At 42.3% G+C, this 17,675-nt stretch overlaps 1 protein-coding gene across 5 annotated transcripts in view; it reads right to left on the bottom strand.

The window, feature by feature from the left end:
- Positions 1-17,671, bottom strand: part of LOC145455833 (uncharacterized) — a 27,439-nt gene extending 9,768 nt beyond the window's left edge. For all 5 annotated transcript variants that reach the window (XR_013920439.1, XR_013920438.1, XR_013920434.1 and 2 more), the window contains exons 1-17: positions 17,402-17,671; positions 15,122-15,390; positions 14,718-14,825; positions 13,910-13,986; positions 13,206-13,304; positions 12,959-13,147; positions 11,931-12,108; positions 11,791-11,871; positions 10,226-10,395; positions 7,778-7,901; positions 7,623-7,715; positions 7,440-7,546; positions 5,732-5,866; positions 5,560-5,671; positions 4,220-4,301; positions 4,036-4,147; positions 612-800 (exon numbers count right to left, since the gene is read on the bottom strand). Coding sequence is in view for 2 of the 5 variants with exons in the window: in XM_080333853.1 (XP_080189979.1) it covers positions 612-800; positions 4,036-4,147; positions 4,220-4,301; positions 5,560-5,671; positions 5,732-5,866; positions 7,440-7,546; positions 7,623-7,715; positions 7,778-7,901; positions 10,226-10,395; positions 11,791-11,871; positions 11,931-12,108; positions 12,959-13,147; positions 13,206-13,304; positions 13,910-13,986; positions 14,718-14,825; positions 15,122-15,390; positions 17,402-17,658 (2,382 nt within the window). In the remaining 3 variants the exon portion in view is untranslated. The remainder of the gene's footprint in view (positions 1-611; positions 801-4,035; positions 4,148-4,219; positions 4,302-5,559; positions 5,672-5,731; positions 5,867-7,439; positions 7,547-7,622; positions 7,716-7,777; positions 7,902-10,225; positions 10,396-11,790; positions 11,872-11,930; positions 12,109-12,958; positions 13,148-13,205; positions 13,305-13,909; positions 13,987-14,717; positions 14,826-15,121; positions 15,391-17,401) is intronic.
- Positions 17,672-17,675: the final 4 nt, after the last annotated feature.

Raw genomic sequence — 17,675 nt, 5'->3', positions numbered from 1 at the left:
TTGATTCATTTATTGCCGCAATTCAATTGTCGTTGTTACAATATATGATTGAAAATTGAGCCGGTTTTATGGAATCCATAGGGTTCAGCAAAGGTGAGATAACTAATAATACACCCAAGTAGGCGACGATGCTAAGGGGTGGGAATGTAGCTTGGTCACCTTAGGAGGTAGGTGAATCATGGCATAAACGACCTCCAGAGGTATATGGGGTGTTTTGCTTGTAACACCTTTATAGGTGTGGAGGAATACCTTTTTTTATTTACAGTGTAATGCGGACGTTCGAGAGGCTCATTCGGGAGTCGAATCTGAGTGATGACCTTTTTTTCTAGTCAACATTAAGACACAAGATTTCCAGTAAATATTTCTAAATCAGCTGTTTGCAATTTCAGCCGACTAACTTTTATGAGTTTTGGAAAGTCTGGACTCCAAAATATGGTAACCCTGCAATATCACCACTGGCCTGAAAAATCGAACGGAACGTCATTTCACGAATTCAGAAATTCTAATTCCAATCAAATTTGAAAAAAACTGTGTGGCTATAATTATAATCTAATTAGGAAAAGATCAACATTTTCTAGTTGACCAACCCTGATTGGAACAACCAGACTTACGTTGAAGGAGTCCAGCCAAACCCGAGTGTCTGTGCCAGCCGAGTTGGCGTTGCCTGCGGCGGCCGACATCAGTTCCATTTCCAAGTTCGTGAGCGAGTCTTCCACAGATAGGTCGCCGATGTCGGTGATCAGTCGCAGATAGGGGACGTCCGTGGCTTGCGACACGGCAATGCCGAATCGGATATTGAACTGTTTGTATAATTGTAACGTTTAACGTGCGCTTGGATGTAACATTCCTAATTCCAGAAATTAGGTGTAAATTCAAACGCGTAATTCATTACCATGACACTCTAATCCAACTTGTTCACTCTACTTTCTATGAACATATCAAATTGAAAAGATCACCTCAATATTCATTGTGATGTGATGGAATTTTATGACGACACAATCTATTAGTCGAAAAATAATCATCATAACAACAGAGCGAAATAGCCCTGGTATCATGGTAACAAAACTTCGAAAAGTACTGTAATTGCAGTGTCGTAAATAGAGCCCGACAGATATTGAATATTTGAGCAGATTACGATAAAAACGACAACTATAGCACCTTCACCTTTAAACCCGATAAATTCTAAAAGAAATGGTATCTAGACAGCACCGTAACTGCCGCACCCCAAACCCCCAATTGGGGGGGGGGGCGAGCTCGATGGGGGGCCCAAAATTATTTCGTGAATTAGCATAAATCATAGAGTATTTTTTGAAAATTTATGCAATTTTTTCAAAATTATTTCGCGCTGCGCGCGAATTCACGTAGCCATTTATCTTTCTTATTGGGTATTGGGCCATTACCGCCCACGACCCACCAAGACATACAATCAAGTTTTAGGCCATATAACATGCGACTCCAAGAAGTGTGCCATAACGATTGGCAGCGAGAAAAGCTTGGCCGAAAAGGCCTATGCCCTTATGCAGATCAAATACTTCGATATATATACAAAATACATATAGGTTTAATTGTCCATAGGCGCCTAAATGACTGGCGCCGAATGTTCCTGTCTTTGCAATCTGAACCTCACAAGACAAATACCATCCCGCTGGGAAAAATTTTATGCCAGTGAAGAAATACCAATTTGAAATCGTGTGCTTCTCTTAGTTTAGAAGCCTACGTTTGGGCGGTTCTATATTTTCTGATATAGCAGACTGGAAGTCACGAAATAACATCATGTAACGAAGTCATATCAACGGTTCCGCCCGCCCGAAGATGTTTATTCATTATTTACGGGCCCTCCCGTTTTCAAGACACTTCACTCAGCTCTACCGGTAAATCTAATTACGTGAGTAGAGAAGACAATAAATTGATAGCATATTATATATGCAGTCGCCGATCTGATTTACCGATTTTATCATAAATTATCGAAAATTTTCGCGCTTGGCGCTGGCTCTCGATACAGTACGGGTAATTTCGTGACAAACGTGAACAACGTGATGGGGGGTCGTTTTATCACCCTATGGGAGCCCAAGACCCACGTTCTTGGGGGCCTGACGAGGTGCTGTTTCGTTCCTGCCAACGGGTATACGCCCGAAGATGTTTAATTATTATTGAGTGGTCCTACCATTTCAAACACACCTCACTCAGCTCTACCGGCAAATCTGATTACGTGAGTAGAGAGGACAATATATTGATAGCATATTATATATGCAGTCGCCGATCTAATTGACCGATTTTATCATAAATTATCGAAAATTTTCGCGCTTCGCGCTGGCTCACAATACAGTCCGGGTAATTTCGTGACAAACGCGATCAACGTGATGGGGGGGGGGGTCGTTTTATCACCCTATGGGAGCCCAAGACCCACGTTTTTGTGGGCCTGACGAGGTGCTGTTTTGTTCCTGCCAACGGGTATACGCCCGAAGATGTTTAATTATTATTGAGTGGTCCTACCTTTTCAAACACACCTCACTCAGCTCTACCGGCAAATCTGATTACGTGAGCAGAGAGAAGATAAAAATCGATAACAATGTATGCAATTCCCGATCATACTGACCGATGAAATCCTGAATACTAGAAATTTTGCGCGCTTCGCGCGCTCAGGCGACTAAAGCTGATTGACTAAAGAAACTCCCAATGAAAATGATGAATAGTGGTAAACAGTGTATCGCCGGAGGGGGGTCTGGGGGGCGAAGCCCCCCAGACGTTCGGTCTATAACACTATGGGGGGCCCAAGACCAAAGTTTTGGGGGGGGCCTGACGAAGTGCTGTTACGGCCCTGTATCTAGATTAAGACGCATTTCTAAACCATCAGAGTATTTGATGACAGGACTCGAGTCATTTTTTCAAATGCGTAAAATGACTCGACTCGAGTCAATTTGTGTATTGACTCGACTTGTACTCGAGTGATTGTGCATGACTCGAGACTAGGACGGCCAAGACTGGCATTTCATTGTCTTCGAAGATTAGTAAAGTCACCACATTACTGGTATTTCGTCTATCAGTCCTGATACCTGGAAATTGTGTCCGGTCAATACCGAGAATGCTATTACCGAGAAGCAAAATACCGAGAATGGACATTACCGAGAATGGGCAATATCGACAATGGACATTAACGAGAATGGATACCACCGAGAATGGACATTACCGAGAATGGACACCACCGAGAATGGACATTACCGAGAATGGGCAATATCGACAATGGACATTACCGAGAATGGACACCACCGAGAATGTACATTACCGAGAATGAACACCACCGAGAATGGACATTACCGAGAATGGACACCACCGAGAATGGTCATTACCGAGAATGGGCAATATCGACAATGGACATTACCGAGAATGGACACCACCGAGAATGGACATTACCGAGAATGCAATATATGCAAGGCAGGCATGTTATGCATATGAACAGGTCGTGTGTGTGCAATGTGCATCACGGCGTTGCTAAATTCAGTGTCGATTCTCGGGTATAAATTTCTCGACAAACGTCCGTTACATTAAGCTAGATTCTTGGCATTGGCCATTCTCGGTAATGTCCATTCTCGGTAATGTCCGTTCTCGGTAATGTGCATTCTCGGTAATGTCCGTTCTCGGTAATGTCCGTTCTCGGTAATGTGCATTCTCGGTAATGTCCGTTCTCGGTAATGTGCATTCTCGGTAATATCCGTTCTCGGTAATGTTCATCTCGGTAATAGCATTCTCGGTAATAGTATGAAACAGTTGGAAATAGGGCCAGAAACTGTTCGGACTGAGGAAAATTACAATATTATGAATGCGAGCCATTCTATATCACTCGAGCAGAGTTGAAAAAAGTTGATTGTATAGCCCCCTCTTATTTACTACTTGTACAGTACATGAAGTATATTTTTAGCACGTCTTAGAAATCGCTAGTTTATACTTGGAATTGAGTTTCTTTCAACATTACTTCTACTTGAGTAGCAATACTGATTACTTTTCACCGCGTCCGGTAATATATAGCCTATTTCCAACCTGATCGAATTCTGCAAGCCTGAACACTCTTTCGTGCATCTTCAACACGTTGTTCGCGTCTGTCTTTGATCGAAATGCGGACGTCTCGACAACGAAGAACACATCCGTACACCTATTATATAGATGTGGTAACGTAACGGAGCGTTTGATTTCGTATCGTGAGTAACCAAACCATGTCACTTACGGGCAGAATAACTTCGCGTTATCGTCGCCTTCCGTTTCTGTGCCGTCCAATTCCGACCATGCGACTTTGACATTGTCGCTAACTGGAATATAAATGTCAGATCGTCGAGTCACAGAAAACCACAAAACCGCAGCGTGTATAAAAAACATAACGATTTTCGAGAATTTGCGATATTGCACCCTCAAACTTCGGACTTTACGACGTTTCCATACTATTACCGAGAATGCTATTACCGAGATGGACATTACCGAGAATGCTATTACAGAGAATGGACATTACCGAGAATGGTGAGTGCCAAGAACCTAGCTTAGTGGGACGGGCTTTGTCGAGAAATTTATATCTGAGAATCGATACCGAATGTGGCAACGCCGTGATGCACACACACGACCTGTTCATATGCATATACATATGCATATACATATACATAACATTGCAAATATTGCATTCTCGGTAATGTCTATTCTCGGTGGTGTCCATTCTCGGTATTGTCCTTCTCGGTAATAGCGTTCTCGGTATTGACCGGACACGTATTCTCGCATGCCGGACAAAACAAACACTGGACATACAGATAAATTCGTCTTTTTAAAAAAATATCCTTAAAATGTTTTCGCAAATTCTTATCAAAACCCTGTATCGGTGAAGTCTGACCATAAAAGTTAATTTCACAATACTCAGCCTCATAAACAAAGGTGGTCATGGTCAGTAACGAAGGACTGGACGAAGGATTCAACAAATGACGACTGACAGCCAAACCACGTTGTCGCCTTTGTCGACTACTATGGTCATTTACACCAGGCCGACATTCTTCATTATCTTCCGTAACTGCCGACTTATAGCACGGCCCACTTCTAGGCTTTTTGTAAGACACCGCTTAACGAGGATGAGGGGGCGAGGAGGGTTTTCGCATTGTGATGCAATAGATAACACCAGGTAATTGAAAACTCGGGACACCTGGAGTAATCATCGCGCGTAACCTTTATCCTACTTTATCCGTCGCGATTAGCAGTTTTTAATCACACGATTAGCATTCTTCCGGTACAGCAAACTTTTTGATCTCCGCCTAAAATGCGCCACGATTACCAGTTTTTAATCACACCATTATTAGCATTCTTCTGGATCACCTAACTTTATGATATCCGCCCCCAGACTACATCCACTTCAAGTAGTTTTCAAATGTCTTATAAGTCACTACACTTCTGCTTGGGATTGAGTAGAAATTTACTAAGTTGTAAAACTTCTATAACTTCTTTTTGAGTACCAGCACGGACTATGTTGATCACTGCTGGCCTAAATAGCGATTGGCAAATCACACACCTCTGTCTCAGATAAAATAGCTTTACCTTCGGCAACGAGTCCAGATGTTCCCAGACCCTCTTCCATCAAGTTCACCGCAAGTTTAGCGGTCAAGTCCGCTTCATTCTCGTCGTTTAGCGGCATGTACGGTGATATCGCCTGCGTACGGGTCAAATTTTACTTTCTCGGACGCTAAACGCCAACGTGCGTATCGCTTACCATGGCATTTTTCGCGTAGTTGCCTTGCATCTCGAAGGAGAAACGCAGTGCAATCGCAGTGCCGGTGTCTGGTTGAAAGTTGGACACTCGTATTTTTTCGACCCGGAAACTCATGTCCTCCAGTGAGTAGAAGAGCTCGAAAGATATTTGGAAATTGGCGGACTATAATCATGAGACTTGCGCAAATATACAATATACATAGCATAGGTGTATTTGCTTCGAGTCAAATCGAACACGGCATATTAAAACGCTTACCAGCGAACATACCTCACTATTAGACAAAAGAGTGTGTTACTGTGTAGTGTGTATCCACACCCCAAAGGTGCCACACGAAAATAGAATGGATACCGCGGTATTATTATTATATTCTTTATTCACAGTAAAACTGGTAGATACACACATAATCCGGGGAGCAACCTGCCCCCAAAGGAAAATGGCGAGATTGGAGTAAATTTTTAAAATTTCAGTAACACATTCAAATTGTTATTCCTATGCAATACACGGAGAAGTCAGATTACAGAATTGCAGCAGATGAAGAATTATCAAGGGTTACAGAGCAGAGGTAGAGATGATTGAAGATGAAGAATCGGAATTACAGAAATTATGCTGTGATTCACAAGTGTAATTTTAGTCCAGTGGTGCATTCAAGGCCTTCCGAAGAATGTGCACAGTACACAATAATGTGATCTTTTGGATCATGTCGAATCGAACGTTACCCGGAATTTGTTGGATATGTCTCATGAGTTTTTTGCTCACGACCCCTGTAGCGCCAATGACTATCGGTACAATGTTTATTTTGCATCGCCACATTATTATTATTATTATCATTCACATCAGTGGTGCTTATAGCCTGTCTTTGAGGCTTTGTGCTCCACGGCATTACAAGTTTACAGTACAATGAATATGCATTTCTTATTATCGCCGAAGCCGTATCAGCTAGTGCGTAGAATATCTTATTTTGAACAACAACAACAATATTTTTAACTGAAATCAATTTTCTTACGAAATCTCAAATTAGGTTGCGGGCCGCAAAATTTGACCTTGCGGGCTGTGTGTTGATGACCCCCGATTTAGAGCATGAATCAATCCAACCAACCGTCTCTTTTGCGAAGTACAAGCAATTTCTACTGAATAAATACTAGTCAGCCCTCAAGTCTACCCGACGACGGCCAGACATATCGATCTGGCCTGCCGTCACATGCCACCTCAGTTTGTCCTTTTTACATCGCCTAGGCCCTTGGTGGTGTCTGATTTCAACGACTACTCCCAGTAGATACGACACCCTTCTATCTTTTCATCGTATCGCGGTCGTGTGGTGTTTTGAAAGGATGAAAATTCTTCATAAACCAGACGAACCTGACTTGCAATTGAATATATACAAAGAAAGACAAACGCCGACTGATAACAATGATTGGCTCAAATTCACTCGAAATTGAAACACAGCAGTCCAGGCGATCAACACCCCGAGAACGGGGCTTCTGAATTCTGAGGTATTGGGTTCCGCTCTCGCGTATCAAATTTAGGGTGCGACTACGCACGGACTAGGGGGGAAGAACTGAAGTGACATAAACATAGTCTATATTTCAAGGTGAGGGCTATGATGTCATCTCCATCAGTGAGAGATTTTGCCGACAAAATTCGCTATTAACCCTATCATGGTGGACGTTGGTGTTACTGATATCAGCAGATTAAACACGGCTATAAATACCTTATTTTGCAACAAAGCTGTCATCTTTCCTTTCAGCACTGAGCTGTACGATAAACTCAATGTATAAGTCAGTGGGTTTCCATCAAGCGATATAGCTGTCATCTGACCTATACGGAACAGTCGGGATATATGAGTACCGTTTCGTTGTCAAAATCTCCTCCCAATGAAAACAGTCCGATTTACCTGTCATTACGACTCCGCGTGTGCCCTGCAGTCCAGGTAGAACAGTAGGTTGGGGCGCAGGTATCGTAGTGGTCGTCCAACTAGGACCCGGTCCTGAATATTCAACGCTGAGGTAGTTGGCGTAAAATCAAATGTCTAAAACCTAATGGGCGTACTTTTGATATAAAACCTGCGTCCGTATTTGAAGAGGCTTGTGGAAGTTACCTCATTTTTTGTGGAGCCCGGGAAGAGAAACGCGTTTCCCGATTGAAGGTACTCAACGCTGCCGCCCGCATCGTTCTAAATATTCGTGATAGGCTTGTTATGTATTAAGTACACTGCTTCACTATTCGCAAAAATACGTTTATGTATGTGATAAATATTAAAGTCTATTTATTAAGTATAGGCCTACGCAGTATAGGCATCGTGTTCCACATTCTTCACAGTGACTTCGTGATGTTGGCACATCTCTAGTTAAATTTTTCGACATTAAAGGGGCTTACTCACTTCCTCAAGATACATGTATACTGTATAGTGCAGTGGTCGGGAACCTTTTTCGTCCGAAGAGCCATATTGAGCCTATATTTTCCATTTTAACTCCCAAAGAGCCATACATGTCGATCAGCTATTACGTCACAATTGAAAAATGGTGACGTCATAGTAGCACAAATTCGAAATCACTACACGGGATTCGTCGTTTGCACCTATTTCCTCGGTAAAAACTCTTACTAATCATGCTGATCGTCATATTTGAGTAATGATCATACCAAACTTGAGTTACATAGATCTTTTGCAAGTTATATATTTCTAATCGTATTGCACTGGGTGGCCTGTGATATTTTTCGAAGCCCAAGACGATTAACATTTAGAATTCCAACATACGTAGTAGCAGTGAATATACTTTTACACGCTTTTAACAGTTAATGCATCTTCTCGTGTTGCATGTTATTCCTGATGGCTTTGTAGTCTGGTTGACTACTGTCTTATTGTTGGAAAGTACCGTATAATCTACTCTATTGACCCTTTTCTGCACTGCTGTCTTGAGACTGTAATATTTATAGCTCGTATATCCTTGTTGAATTTTTTTTCTCTGCTTTTCTTGTAGTTTTGTATATTTATTGTCATTTGTTTTGTGCCATTGAATATAATGTGTATACTCCTTCAGGTGGCGACTGTGTACTAAGGCCTTGCGGCCCCTCGTCGTCATCCTGGTCCGTACCGGATTTTCACTGGTGTGACAAATAAAAAATGATTGATTGATTGATTGGTTGATAATTGTTGTTCATACAAAATTAGATGCGAGGACCCATGATGACATACGTAGGTCGAGCCAGACATGGTCACTATACAGCAGTATACATACCCACTGTAATGTGTGATGTGTCAATGACGTGGGATCAGGGGAGGCAAGTGAGCCAGCGCCTCACCTGTATACTAGATTTTGAACATTTCTACTACCAAATTGTTCGACAATAAAGCGCGAAAGAAGAGGTAAGGCGTATGTGAAGCACGGCCGGGCCATGCCTTACTTGTGATAGCGCAATTCGGCGGAAATATCTTAGAACTTATAATAACTGATATTAATCGAATGTAATTGTCGCACTGATACCGATTCGATTTCTCAATTCTCAAAGTATTCGACGGTAACATAACGTTGCGGCACACATCCATATTTTAAAAGCGACTACCAAGCTACACGTTGTCAATCAATAACGTGGATTACTATGGCGTTGTTTGTAATTTGAATTTGTAATTGTGAATGTCACTTCAACCCACGACAATTCATTTCTCGCCGTAGATCAGTAAGAAAATATGTATTTGAAAACTGCATTGTGATACAGGCGCCGCCATGTCTCCTATATGGGCTCTTTGATCAATCAACGTATCGTGCAATCCAAGATTTCGTGGCGGGTATATCGAAATCCAGAGTGATATTGGTCGCCGGCGATACATCAGCTTAAATTTGAGGATTTTGAAAAGGGGGTCCGAGCCCCAAACCCCGATTACGCAACTGTATAAACCTCTCAAAGACATGTTTATAATACCGCAAGAAAAATTATACTGGTGGTGCCGAAGATTTATGAACAAGTTGCTGCAGTTTTGATAAATTAAGCACAAAAACAAAAATTTCGAAAAGAGCCATATCTTATGCCCAAAAGAACCATATATGGCTCGCGAGCCATAGGTTCCCGACCACTGGTATAGTGTATGGAGAAGGTTAGTTCTGTGACGCTATAGCCGGCTCTATACACTAACTACATGCAAAGAGAATATATGTCTCTGAGGCCTTCGATATCACCCAAGAGTTTCAAAGACGTGAGTTTAACCGAACTCGAACTCGATACTGAACCGTATTAACACTATGAAATGTATTTCCGATTGTAAGACTCGTAACCAATTAACAATGCCAATCCACCGTGACGTAACAACCGAAAATTTGTGACGTCATGGTTAAAATGAACAATCGAAGACATGTTTTAAACGTGTTTATTTCAAATTGATTTTTGTTTTAAATAGTCTTACACACATCCACAATTTAGTAAGGCAATAACCCAGCCGATATCTCCTCCTCACGAACCTCTATGAATATTAGCCTTTGTCACATTTCCAAATGAGTGTCTTACCTCGATAAGGTGGCTATGAATAGCAGCAAGGCAAATCATGGAGCTGATATAATACCAGTCGGTTCCTATGACGACGCCGTTTTTGACATCCCGGCATTTTGGCGGGCATATCACGGTGGAACGGGTGACACCCAACGATTCTCCAGTTCTGTAGCAGTCTATGGAGATGCCTACAGACGAAAACGGGTTTGAGTTTGATGATGCTTAAATTCCCTTCGTAGTTGGAAGCAAAATTTACAAAAACGGACATAAAAGCAACAAATGGAAGTTATTTTACAAATTCAGCCCACGAATAGACTTAGCGGTTTCCTCAACTTTTGCCAGCAAGGTATGATCATAACGAGATCGTGAAATTGTTTAATTGAAATATCATCGAAATTATATACTACCACCGAGTGCGTTGAGCATAACACCATGTCAACCTATTTGTTTCATTTGAATGTCTCTGTTTCACAACGAGCAGACAATGGGCCGTATACAACCGTATGCCTATAAAGTAGGCTACAAGCTGTAAAATGTCAAATGATAAGTTACCCACAGTGCAAAATCTACGATACAAACGGAATGCAGGTTGAAAAAAAGTTTTAACTTTGTAAAAAAATTTGACATTTTTTTACGTAACGCTACAGTTTTGACTTTTTTTGACCTGTCAAAAAATCGCATTACCAATTACCGTAACGTGGCTTTAATTCATAGGAGGAGAAAGGGTGTAATTCCGTCTAATTGTAATAAAATTCAGTGTTTGGCACCAATTGTTATGGGGATAGAAATAATTTACACCGTGTGTTGTGGTGGAAACCTGATATATACACCTACTTTCCAGCGATAGGTTTGCAGTTTAGGCGTTATTGACCATGACCATGGCCACTTGGCCAGTTTGGCCTTAAAATCTGTATATAGAAAACTGAGTTTGAGCGCACTACTTTCGGGTGATCAATGCGACCATATGCGAACATTGCATGCAGAAATAGATATCACTTACTGTATAGATAACTAACCTACGGATAGATACGCAACCCCGTCGTCACGCTTGCTTGCCCGGAGGAAATTACTGCTCAGCAATCTGAACGCAACATAATTGCTAATCCCATAGCTGACGACCCGCGAGCTTAAATTCAATAAAGTCGATCTTATTTGAAAGATACTGTCGCACTGATTCCAAAAATATACATTAAAATCTAATCAGGGCAATGGAACCCTCTTTAAATACACCTCAAAGTCTGAAAATCGGCATTGTTATGAACAATCGCGACCACGCAAGGGCCATCGTTATGGTCATTGTGCTATGTCGCTGCGATTGTTTGGAACAATGCCGATTTTCAGACTATGAGGTGATTTTCAAGGGAGCTACATTGCCCTGATTGGATTTTAATGTATATTTTCGGAATCAGTGCCGCAGTAGCTTTCAAATAAGATCAACTTTATTGAATTTAGGCAAGCGGGTCGTCAGCTATGGGATTAGCAATGATGTTGCGTTCAGATTGCTGAGCAGTAATTTCCTCCGGGCAAGCAAGCGTGACGACGGGGGTTGTGTATCTATCCGTAGGTTAGTTATCTATACTTACTGTTACCGCCATCGACCGTTGCTTCAGCGCCGTCCGACGGCTTTTGCAAAGTCCTCGCGGATCGCCGGAATTCGGGTGACACTAAACGGTCGCATACGATAAATTCATCATCTCAGTCTCGCGCCGTGACAAAAACCTACCGGCGAAAGACTCGGCTTTGGCTACGACGCCTTGATTGCCCAGGTACTTGTCGAGCATCAGTTTTATTTTCTCGTTCTCCGTATCCCCGACTTGCGACGCCATTCCTGGATTGCTGGCCGGGTCTCCGGTTGTTTCGAAGAGAATCCGGATGACGTTTCGATGGCCTTGGGGAATAGGCTACAAATAGTGACGCAACTGCTTGTGACGAAGGCAGATTCAGTAATCATGTATTCGCCAGCGGGACGGGGAAAAGCTAGATTGAGGCGTGGATTATATGTGCACTCCTAGCGAAAAAAAAGTGCGCATTCACAACCGTGTACCACCCGTGATATACAGGTGTGAATATACAGTACACCCGTGGTAGACGAAGGCAGAACATATCTCCGACTTACACCACGGTATAAATCAAACATAACAGTTTCATCCAAATATTGCATGTACATTGTACGTAAAGGAGTGTAGGATTTATAATCGCGACATAATTCTGATTTGGACTCTGTTTCCGTACCACGTTTAAGATGCGAGCGAATACACACTTTTTTCGCTAAAACTGTGGGGGGTGCAATTTGCGTACATTGTTCACCCGAATCTTAGCGGTGCCGATTCACATTTTCATAATTCTTGAGATCCCGATGCACAACTCCTACTTTGGTGTGGAGTGGAGGGTTGTATAATTATGTCATAATTGTGTAAATACTTTCGAAAAAGCATGTAGTATATGAGCCTACGGACGATTTGCACCCGATATAGTCGGGCGTATACGATATGGAATGGTTGGAACTCTCGATATCATCGTCGGATCAACAGTTATTAGCTTATTACACGTATTAGCATATTACCCCTGAGATGTATCTCCACCTCCATAATGATTGGTGTATTTGACTCAATTTCACCCTCTGTAACGGGTATGAAAGGCAAGTATATCTTACCATAAAGCGGCGTTTATCAGATTTTCACCCTGTGCACTATTTTGGTTTACGTTTACAGTGTATAGCTGGGTAGAGATTGTAGCGCGTGCACTTTATACCCTGTCATCCTCAGCAATTCCTTTGCCGTTATCGTCCTTATAACTAGATACCATCGAAATCTCCTCGTTAGACGTGAGAGACGACACCGTGTTGTTGAACACTTTGTAGAAGGCCACGCTCACTGGCCGAATTTCAGTCGCGCGTATGTCTTCCGCATTCAATCCTTCCGAATCGAAAGCCTCGCGGATCTGAAGAAACAGCCTATGATTGTGACCACAAACAGACTACTGACCGAGGACTATTCACTTTTGGACTTAGCGCATCAATGATATTTCGCGCCTTCGGCGAGTCCAGTTGATTCAAGTCACTGCTCCATTCCGTGTCAGCGTTGTCTATCTCCTGAACCTGAAATAGCGATCATCATCACCATCAATTTAATATTAATTTTACTTTTTAACAAACACCACAATATTGAGATACAATGAAAAGATAGGAAGGTGTCGAAACGACCTGGAGTAGTCTCGAAATATCAGATACCTATACCTGGGGCTGCCCCAGTGGTTCCGAACGTGGGCGATATCGCCCCCAGTGGGCGATTTTGAGAAACAAGGGGGTGAAAATACCAAAGGGCGTCGGAGAGGAGATGCTAGAACGCCCAGTGACACAAATTTAATTATTAAGGCCAAAAAAATGCGCTTGAAGACGGCATATTCTGCATATGACGCAAAAGTGGACTAAAAATGTCAAAGCAATGGAAAGTAGACGCGGAAACCAGTTTTCGGGGCATTTATATCTTTCTCAGAGTTGAGTAAATAAATTTCCCGTTTATATGTCCTCTTTTTTGGCTCCGTAAATAAGGTGGGCGAAAATTTATGTCGAACTGAACAGGGGAGGGGAATGAGTCGAAAACCCTCCGGGGTAAACGATGTAAAAAAGATGTAGCATGCACACTGAATGAAAATCAATACAACTCAACATGAAAATGCAAGCGATGGAAATGCGAAACGCACCTGAAGAGTAAAGAGGAACTGGCGCATGGAACCTTGCTGTTCCGCACTTGAGTCACCCATGAGTAGATGAGACGCTCCTGTCAAAATGCGTATTTTGAGATAGAATCGCGACGCGGCGGCGGTAAAAAAAAATTAGTTGGAGTTGTCACTCATGTAGAAATATCTGTAGCGCATTAATTTCTATAATCAATTACAAGTAGAAGTAGCAGTTTAAGAGGCATGTCAATACTATTTGAAGTGGAAGGGGAATCAAGATATTAAAATTTAAAAGTATACTCAAGATAGTAATTTGACATAGTAGATTTGGTCGATGGATCGCATACCTTTTGCGGTTAATCGCGGAGGTGACCACTTTCGAGATTGAAAGATGCATCCTTGCGACTAACCATGGCCGTGGACTAACGTAACATAACTGTAATTATACTAAATCTATAGGTGCCAGTTTTGAAAATATATTCAGTCACAGCAATACAGGCACTCTTTCGCCCATTTGTCATGAAAATTTCACGTTTTCACGCATAAAATTGATGCAAGCATTCCAAAACTACTCCTTACTTTTCAAACTCCGAGGTGAAAAAATTCAGTGGCTTTGCCTAAAAATTCCAAGTGGAAGATAGTATAGTCTCAAGACATAACCGCTAGTAGTTAAAATCTACTTCGAGTACTCGGAAAAATAAGAAGTTATTGATTACTGACCACCGCCGCGGCGTCGTATGCAAGGTAGTAACCAGCAAGAGCGACTTTCAGCGATTGGTTACCCCTATACACGCGGGCCAGATAACTCCGCGCGAAAATTGACAACGCATACCCAATGCAATCGCAAGAAACGTCACTCCGGCTGCGCATGCGCAGAACGACATCACGGCGATCACTCGAAGAACCGTGCAAATACCTTTCTCATTTCTTTTCACGGAGCCTGTAAAGAAAAATTTAGTGGAAATGACATATCTGTTTTGCCACAGGCTAGTGCAATGAAATCTAAGGTATGGTCGAAAAAATTACCAAATTATCTTTTATGTGATGTAGAACTGAAACCATATTCTTTGTGGTAGCGTAAAAGGTACATATTTGAATTTTCCGCATCATTCACATGATTGTGACGTCATCATGAGTGATACTCGACTTGAATCGAGGCTTCATTAATAATACTCGATTCAGAATCGAATTGTTCACATGTTCAGTTACTCTATTTTGCCCAGGCGTAATACTTACTAAAAGCTCTGGTCGAGGAATGTTTGACTGAATGCACCACTCTCTCCCACCGTTCAGATCTCGGCGGCCTTCGTTTCGGCCTGGGCTTGGGGGCACCTTTTCCGGAATATTTAGGCGGCTCCCATTCCATCGGCCTCCCTGTAGCGATATTTTCGCCGAGATGTTTTCGGGTATTTTCCGGCTCCGCTGACGCCCGTCCCGATCTCCTAAGACGTTCTATCATACGTGCCAGATACGGACACCTTTTTGCCCGCTTTCCGTCGGTTGGCCTGAAATTAATAAACGATTCTTCGTTTTTGGTCTGATGTAAGCCATGCATATGCCATCGGGGCCTATGTGTTTTGTAGGGTTGATAATATCCATGACATATACTGAACACTGTTTATTGCAAACATCAACCTGATCTTTTCTATTGATTGTATCGCGATTCGCAATCTTGTGGTGTTTTGAACTGACAAAAATATTATTATATATATAGAATATAGAATGCAGTCAGCACATACGGGCCATCCCGGCTGACGTGATGTGTCCGCGATAACTAGATAGATTTCCAGGCATAGCTCCCTATAGGCACTAGTTCTCAAACGGGATTTCAAGTTTTTTTTATAATCGTATAATCTGAACAAGCCACACACAATGCACAATACGATAAGACACAATGCGATGTAATGAACAGATAGGAGGATGTCGAACGACACGCATCAGTAGCGATCCGTTACTCAACATCCACCTCGGCCTAGAGTGCCCGATGTCACAGTTCTTTTCGATGTTGATCTTTTTGAAGCCGCGGCCCTTTCTACTAGTTCTTTCCATTCCTTGTGAGTGCTTTCTTTCGTCGGGTCTTTTTCTGGGCTTTTTTTGTCGCCGTAAGAACGGCGACGGCGGGGGAAGAGGAGCCCAAATAAACCTCTGACGGGAATCGAACCGGATCCGCCAGGTAGTGCCAGATAATGAGGTATTGTAGTACTACGCTATGGCCAGGGATGCTATATTAGGGTTACCATATCTTGGAAATGTGAAAAGAGGACACTTTTTCAAAATTTTCCGACTTAAAATTCTGGAGTGAAATCCGGAAAAATGTGGTTGGTTGGTTGGTAGGCTGACTGACTAAAAAAAGGTCACCTTTCCGGCTCAGCTCCCGAAATAGTCGCCGGAGCGTTACTTCAGTGCTGATTTACTGTTTATCACTCGAATTTTGCCCTATATTTAACCAACACTCTCAAAAAAGAGGACGAAGTCTCAAAAAAGGCGACATATGGGCGTCCTCCGAGGACACTTTCAAAAAAGAGGACAAATCCTCTTAAACGAGGACGCATAGTAACTTATGCTATATAGGCTAGGTATGGCTGGAGAAAATCGAGTAGCCTACCTGAGTGATTCGCTACTGAATCACGTATTATGCTTCGAGTCAAGTCGAGTATTCGAGTATCACTCACTATGACGTCACAACCTATTGTGATATGTCAAAGTTCAAATATGTACCTTTTATGCCACCGCAAAGGATATAACGCCTCTTATCCATCACAGTAAAGATACTTCGGTATTTTTCGACCATATACCGATTTCATTGCACTTTGTGAGAATGTTGTGGGATGATCATGACTTGGGAAATGTGTATTTCCAGTAACGTTCGCAGCTTTGTACTATATGTTTCGTATGCTGCGATACGGCCAATCGAGGTTTCATGGCTTCCACGTTGGAAAATAGTACCGAAGCTATTATTCTCGCTGATAAATTAACTTTCAGTTTCAGTACTCGAATCCTGACATATTACTGAACAGGCTTGAAAGTAAACGGTTTGGTTTAGTTTCCACAGCTATGGTTTTAGTCCATGCAGGAACATGAAAAAGTAGGTTTAATGTTTTGAATTTCAAGCAACTATTCGCGGGTCACTCAGAATAGCTCCGCGGGCCGCACTCTGCCTTGGTCTGGCCTAGGCCAATGTGATTGTCTGATTCCATAGGCTACTCCAAGTCGCTTCGACACCTTCCTATCTTTTCATTGTATCGTATTTTTGTGGTGTATGGAACTGATAAAATTGCTAATAAACCAATGATGATGATAATGGTAAATTGAATTGGATTGTAATCTAGGGATATTTACATTTCGAAAATCAGAGCCACAGTAGTTTTCAAATAATATACGCGGATACACTTGGCTTACTGTAGGAAAGTCAATTCTGCGGAAGCACTATATGGCAACTAGGATACTTCGGTAAGAATGAATATGGTTTATACATGAGGAATTTACACTCCTTGATCAGTCATTAGATATACGCACCTTGAGCTACCTTTCATGCTCATTGCAACCATGCGACCAATGGCAGACTCTGAATCCGAGTATTGTTGTTTCGGGGAGTACGAAGCAATCGATGTTTCGCTCATTTCCTCGATAACGGAGAGTCGTATATTCCTTGTTGGATCCTGCGACCCTTCTTTTTTGCCGCTTCGGTTATTCTCCCGAAACAGTTGTCTGATTGCACCCAAAAAGGAGAACTGTGGTAGATTAGGTCGAAGCCTCGCCGTGCTACCGGCCATGGCTTCACCTATAGGGC

Source organism: Botryllus schlosseri, chromosome 2 (genome assembly GCF_051294905.1).
Source record: "Botryllus schlosseri isolate E-star chromosome 2, Bs_hap1, whole genome shotgun sequence".
In the NCBI taxonomy this organism is placed as follows: Eukaryota; Metazoa; Chordata; class Ascidiacea; order Stolidobranchia; family Styelidae; genus Botryllus; species Botryllus schlosseri.
Note: the sequence above shows the minus strand (reverse complement) of the source record. Positions and strands in the feature narration are given on the sequence as shown.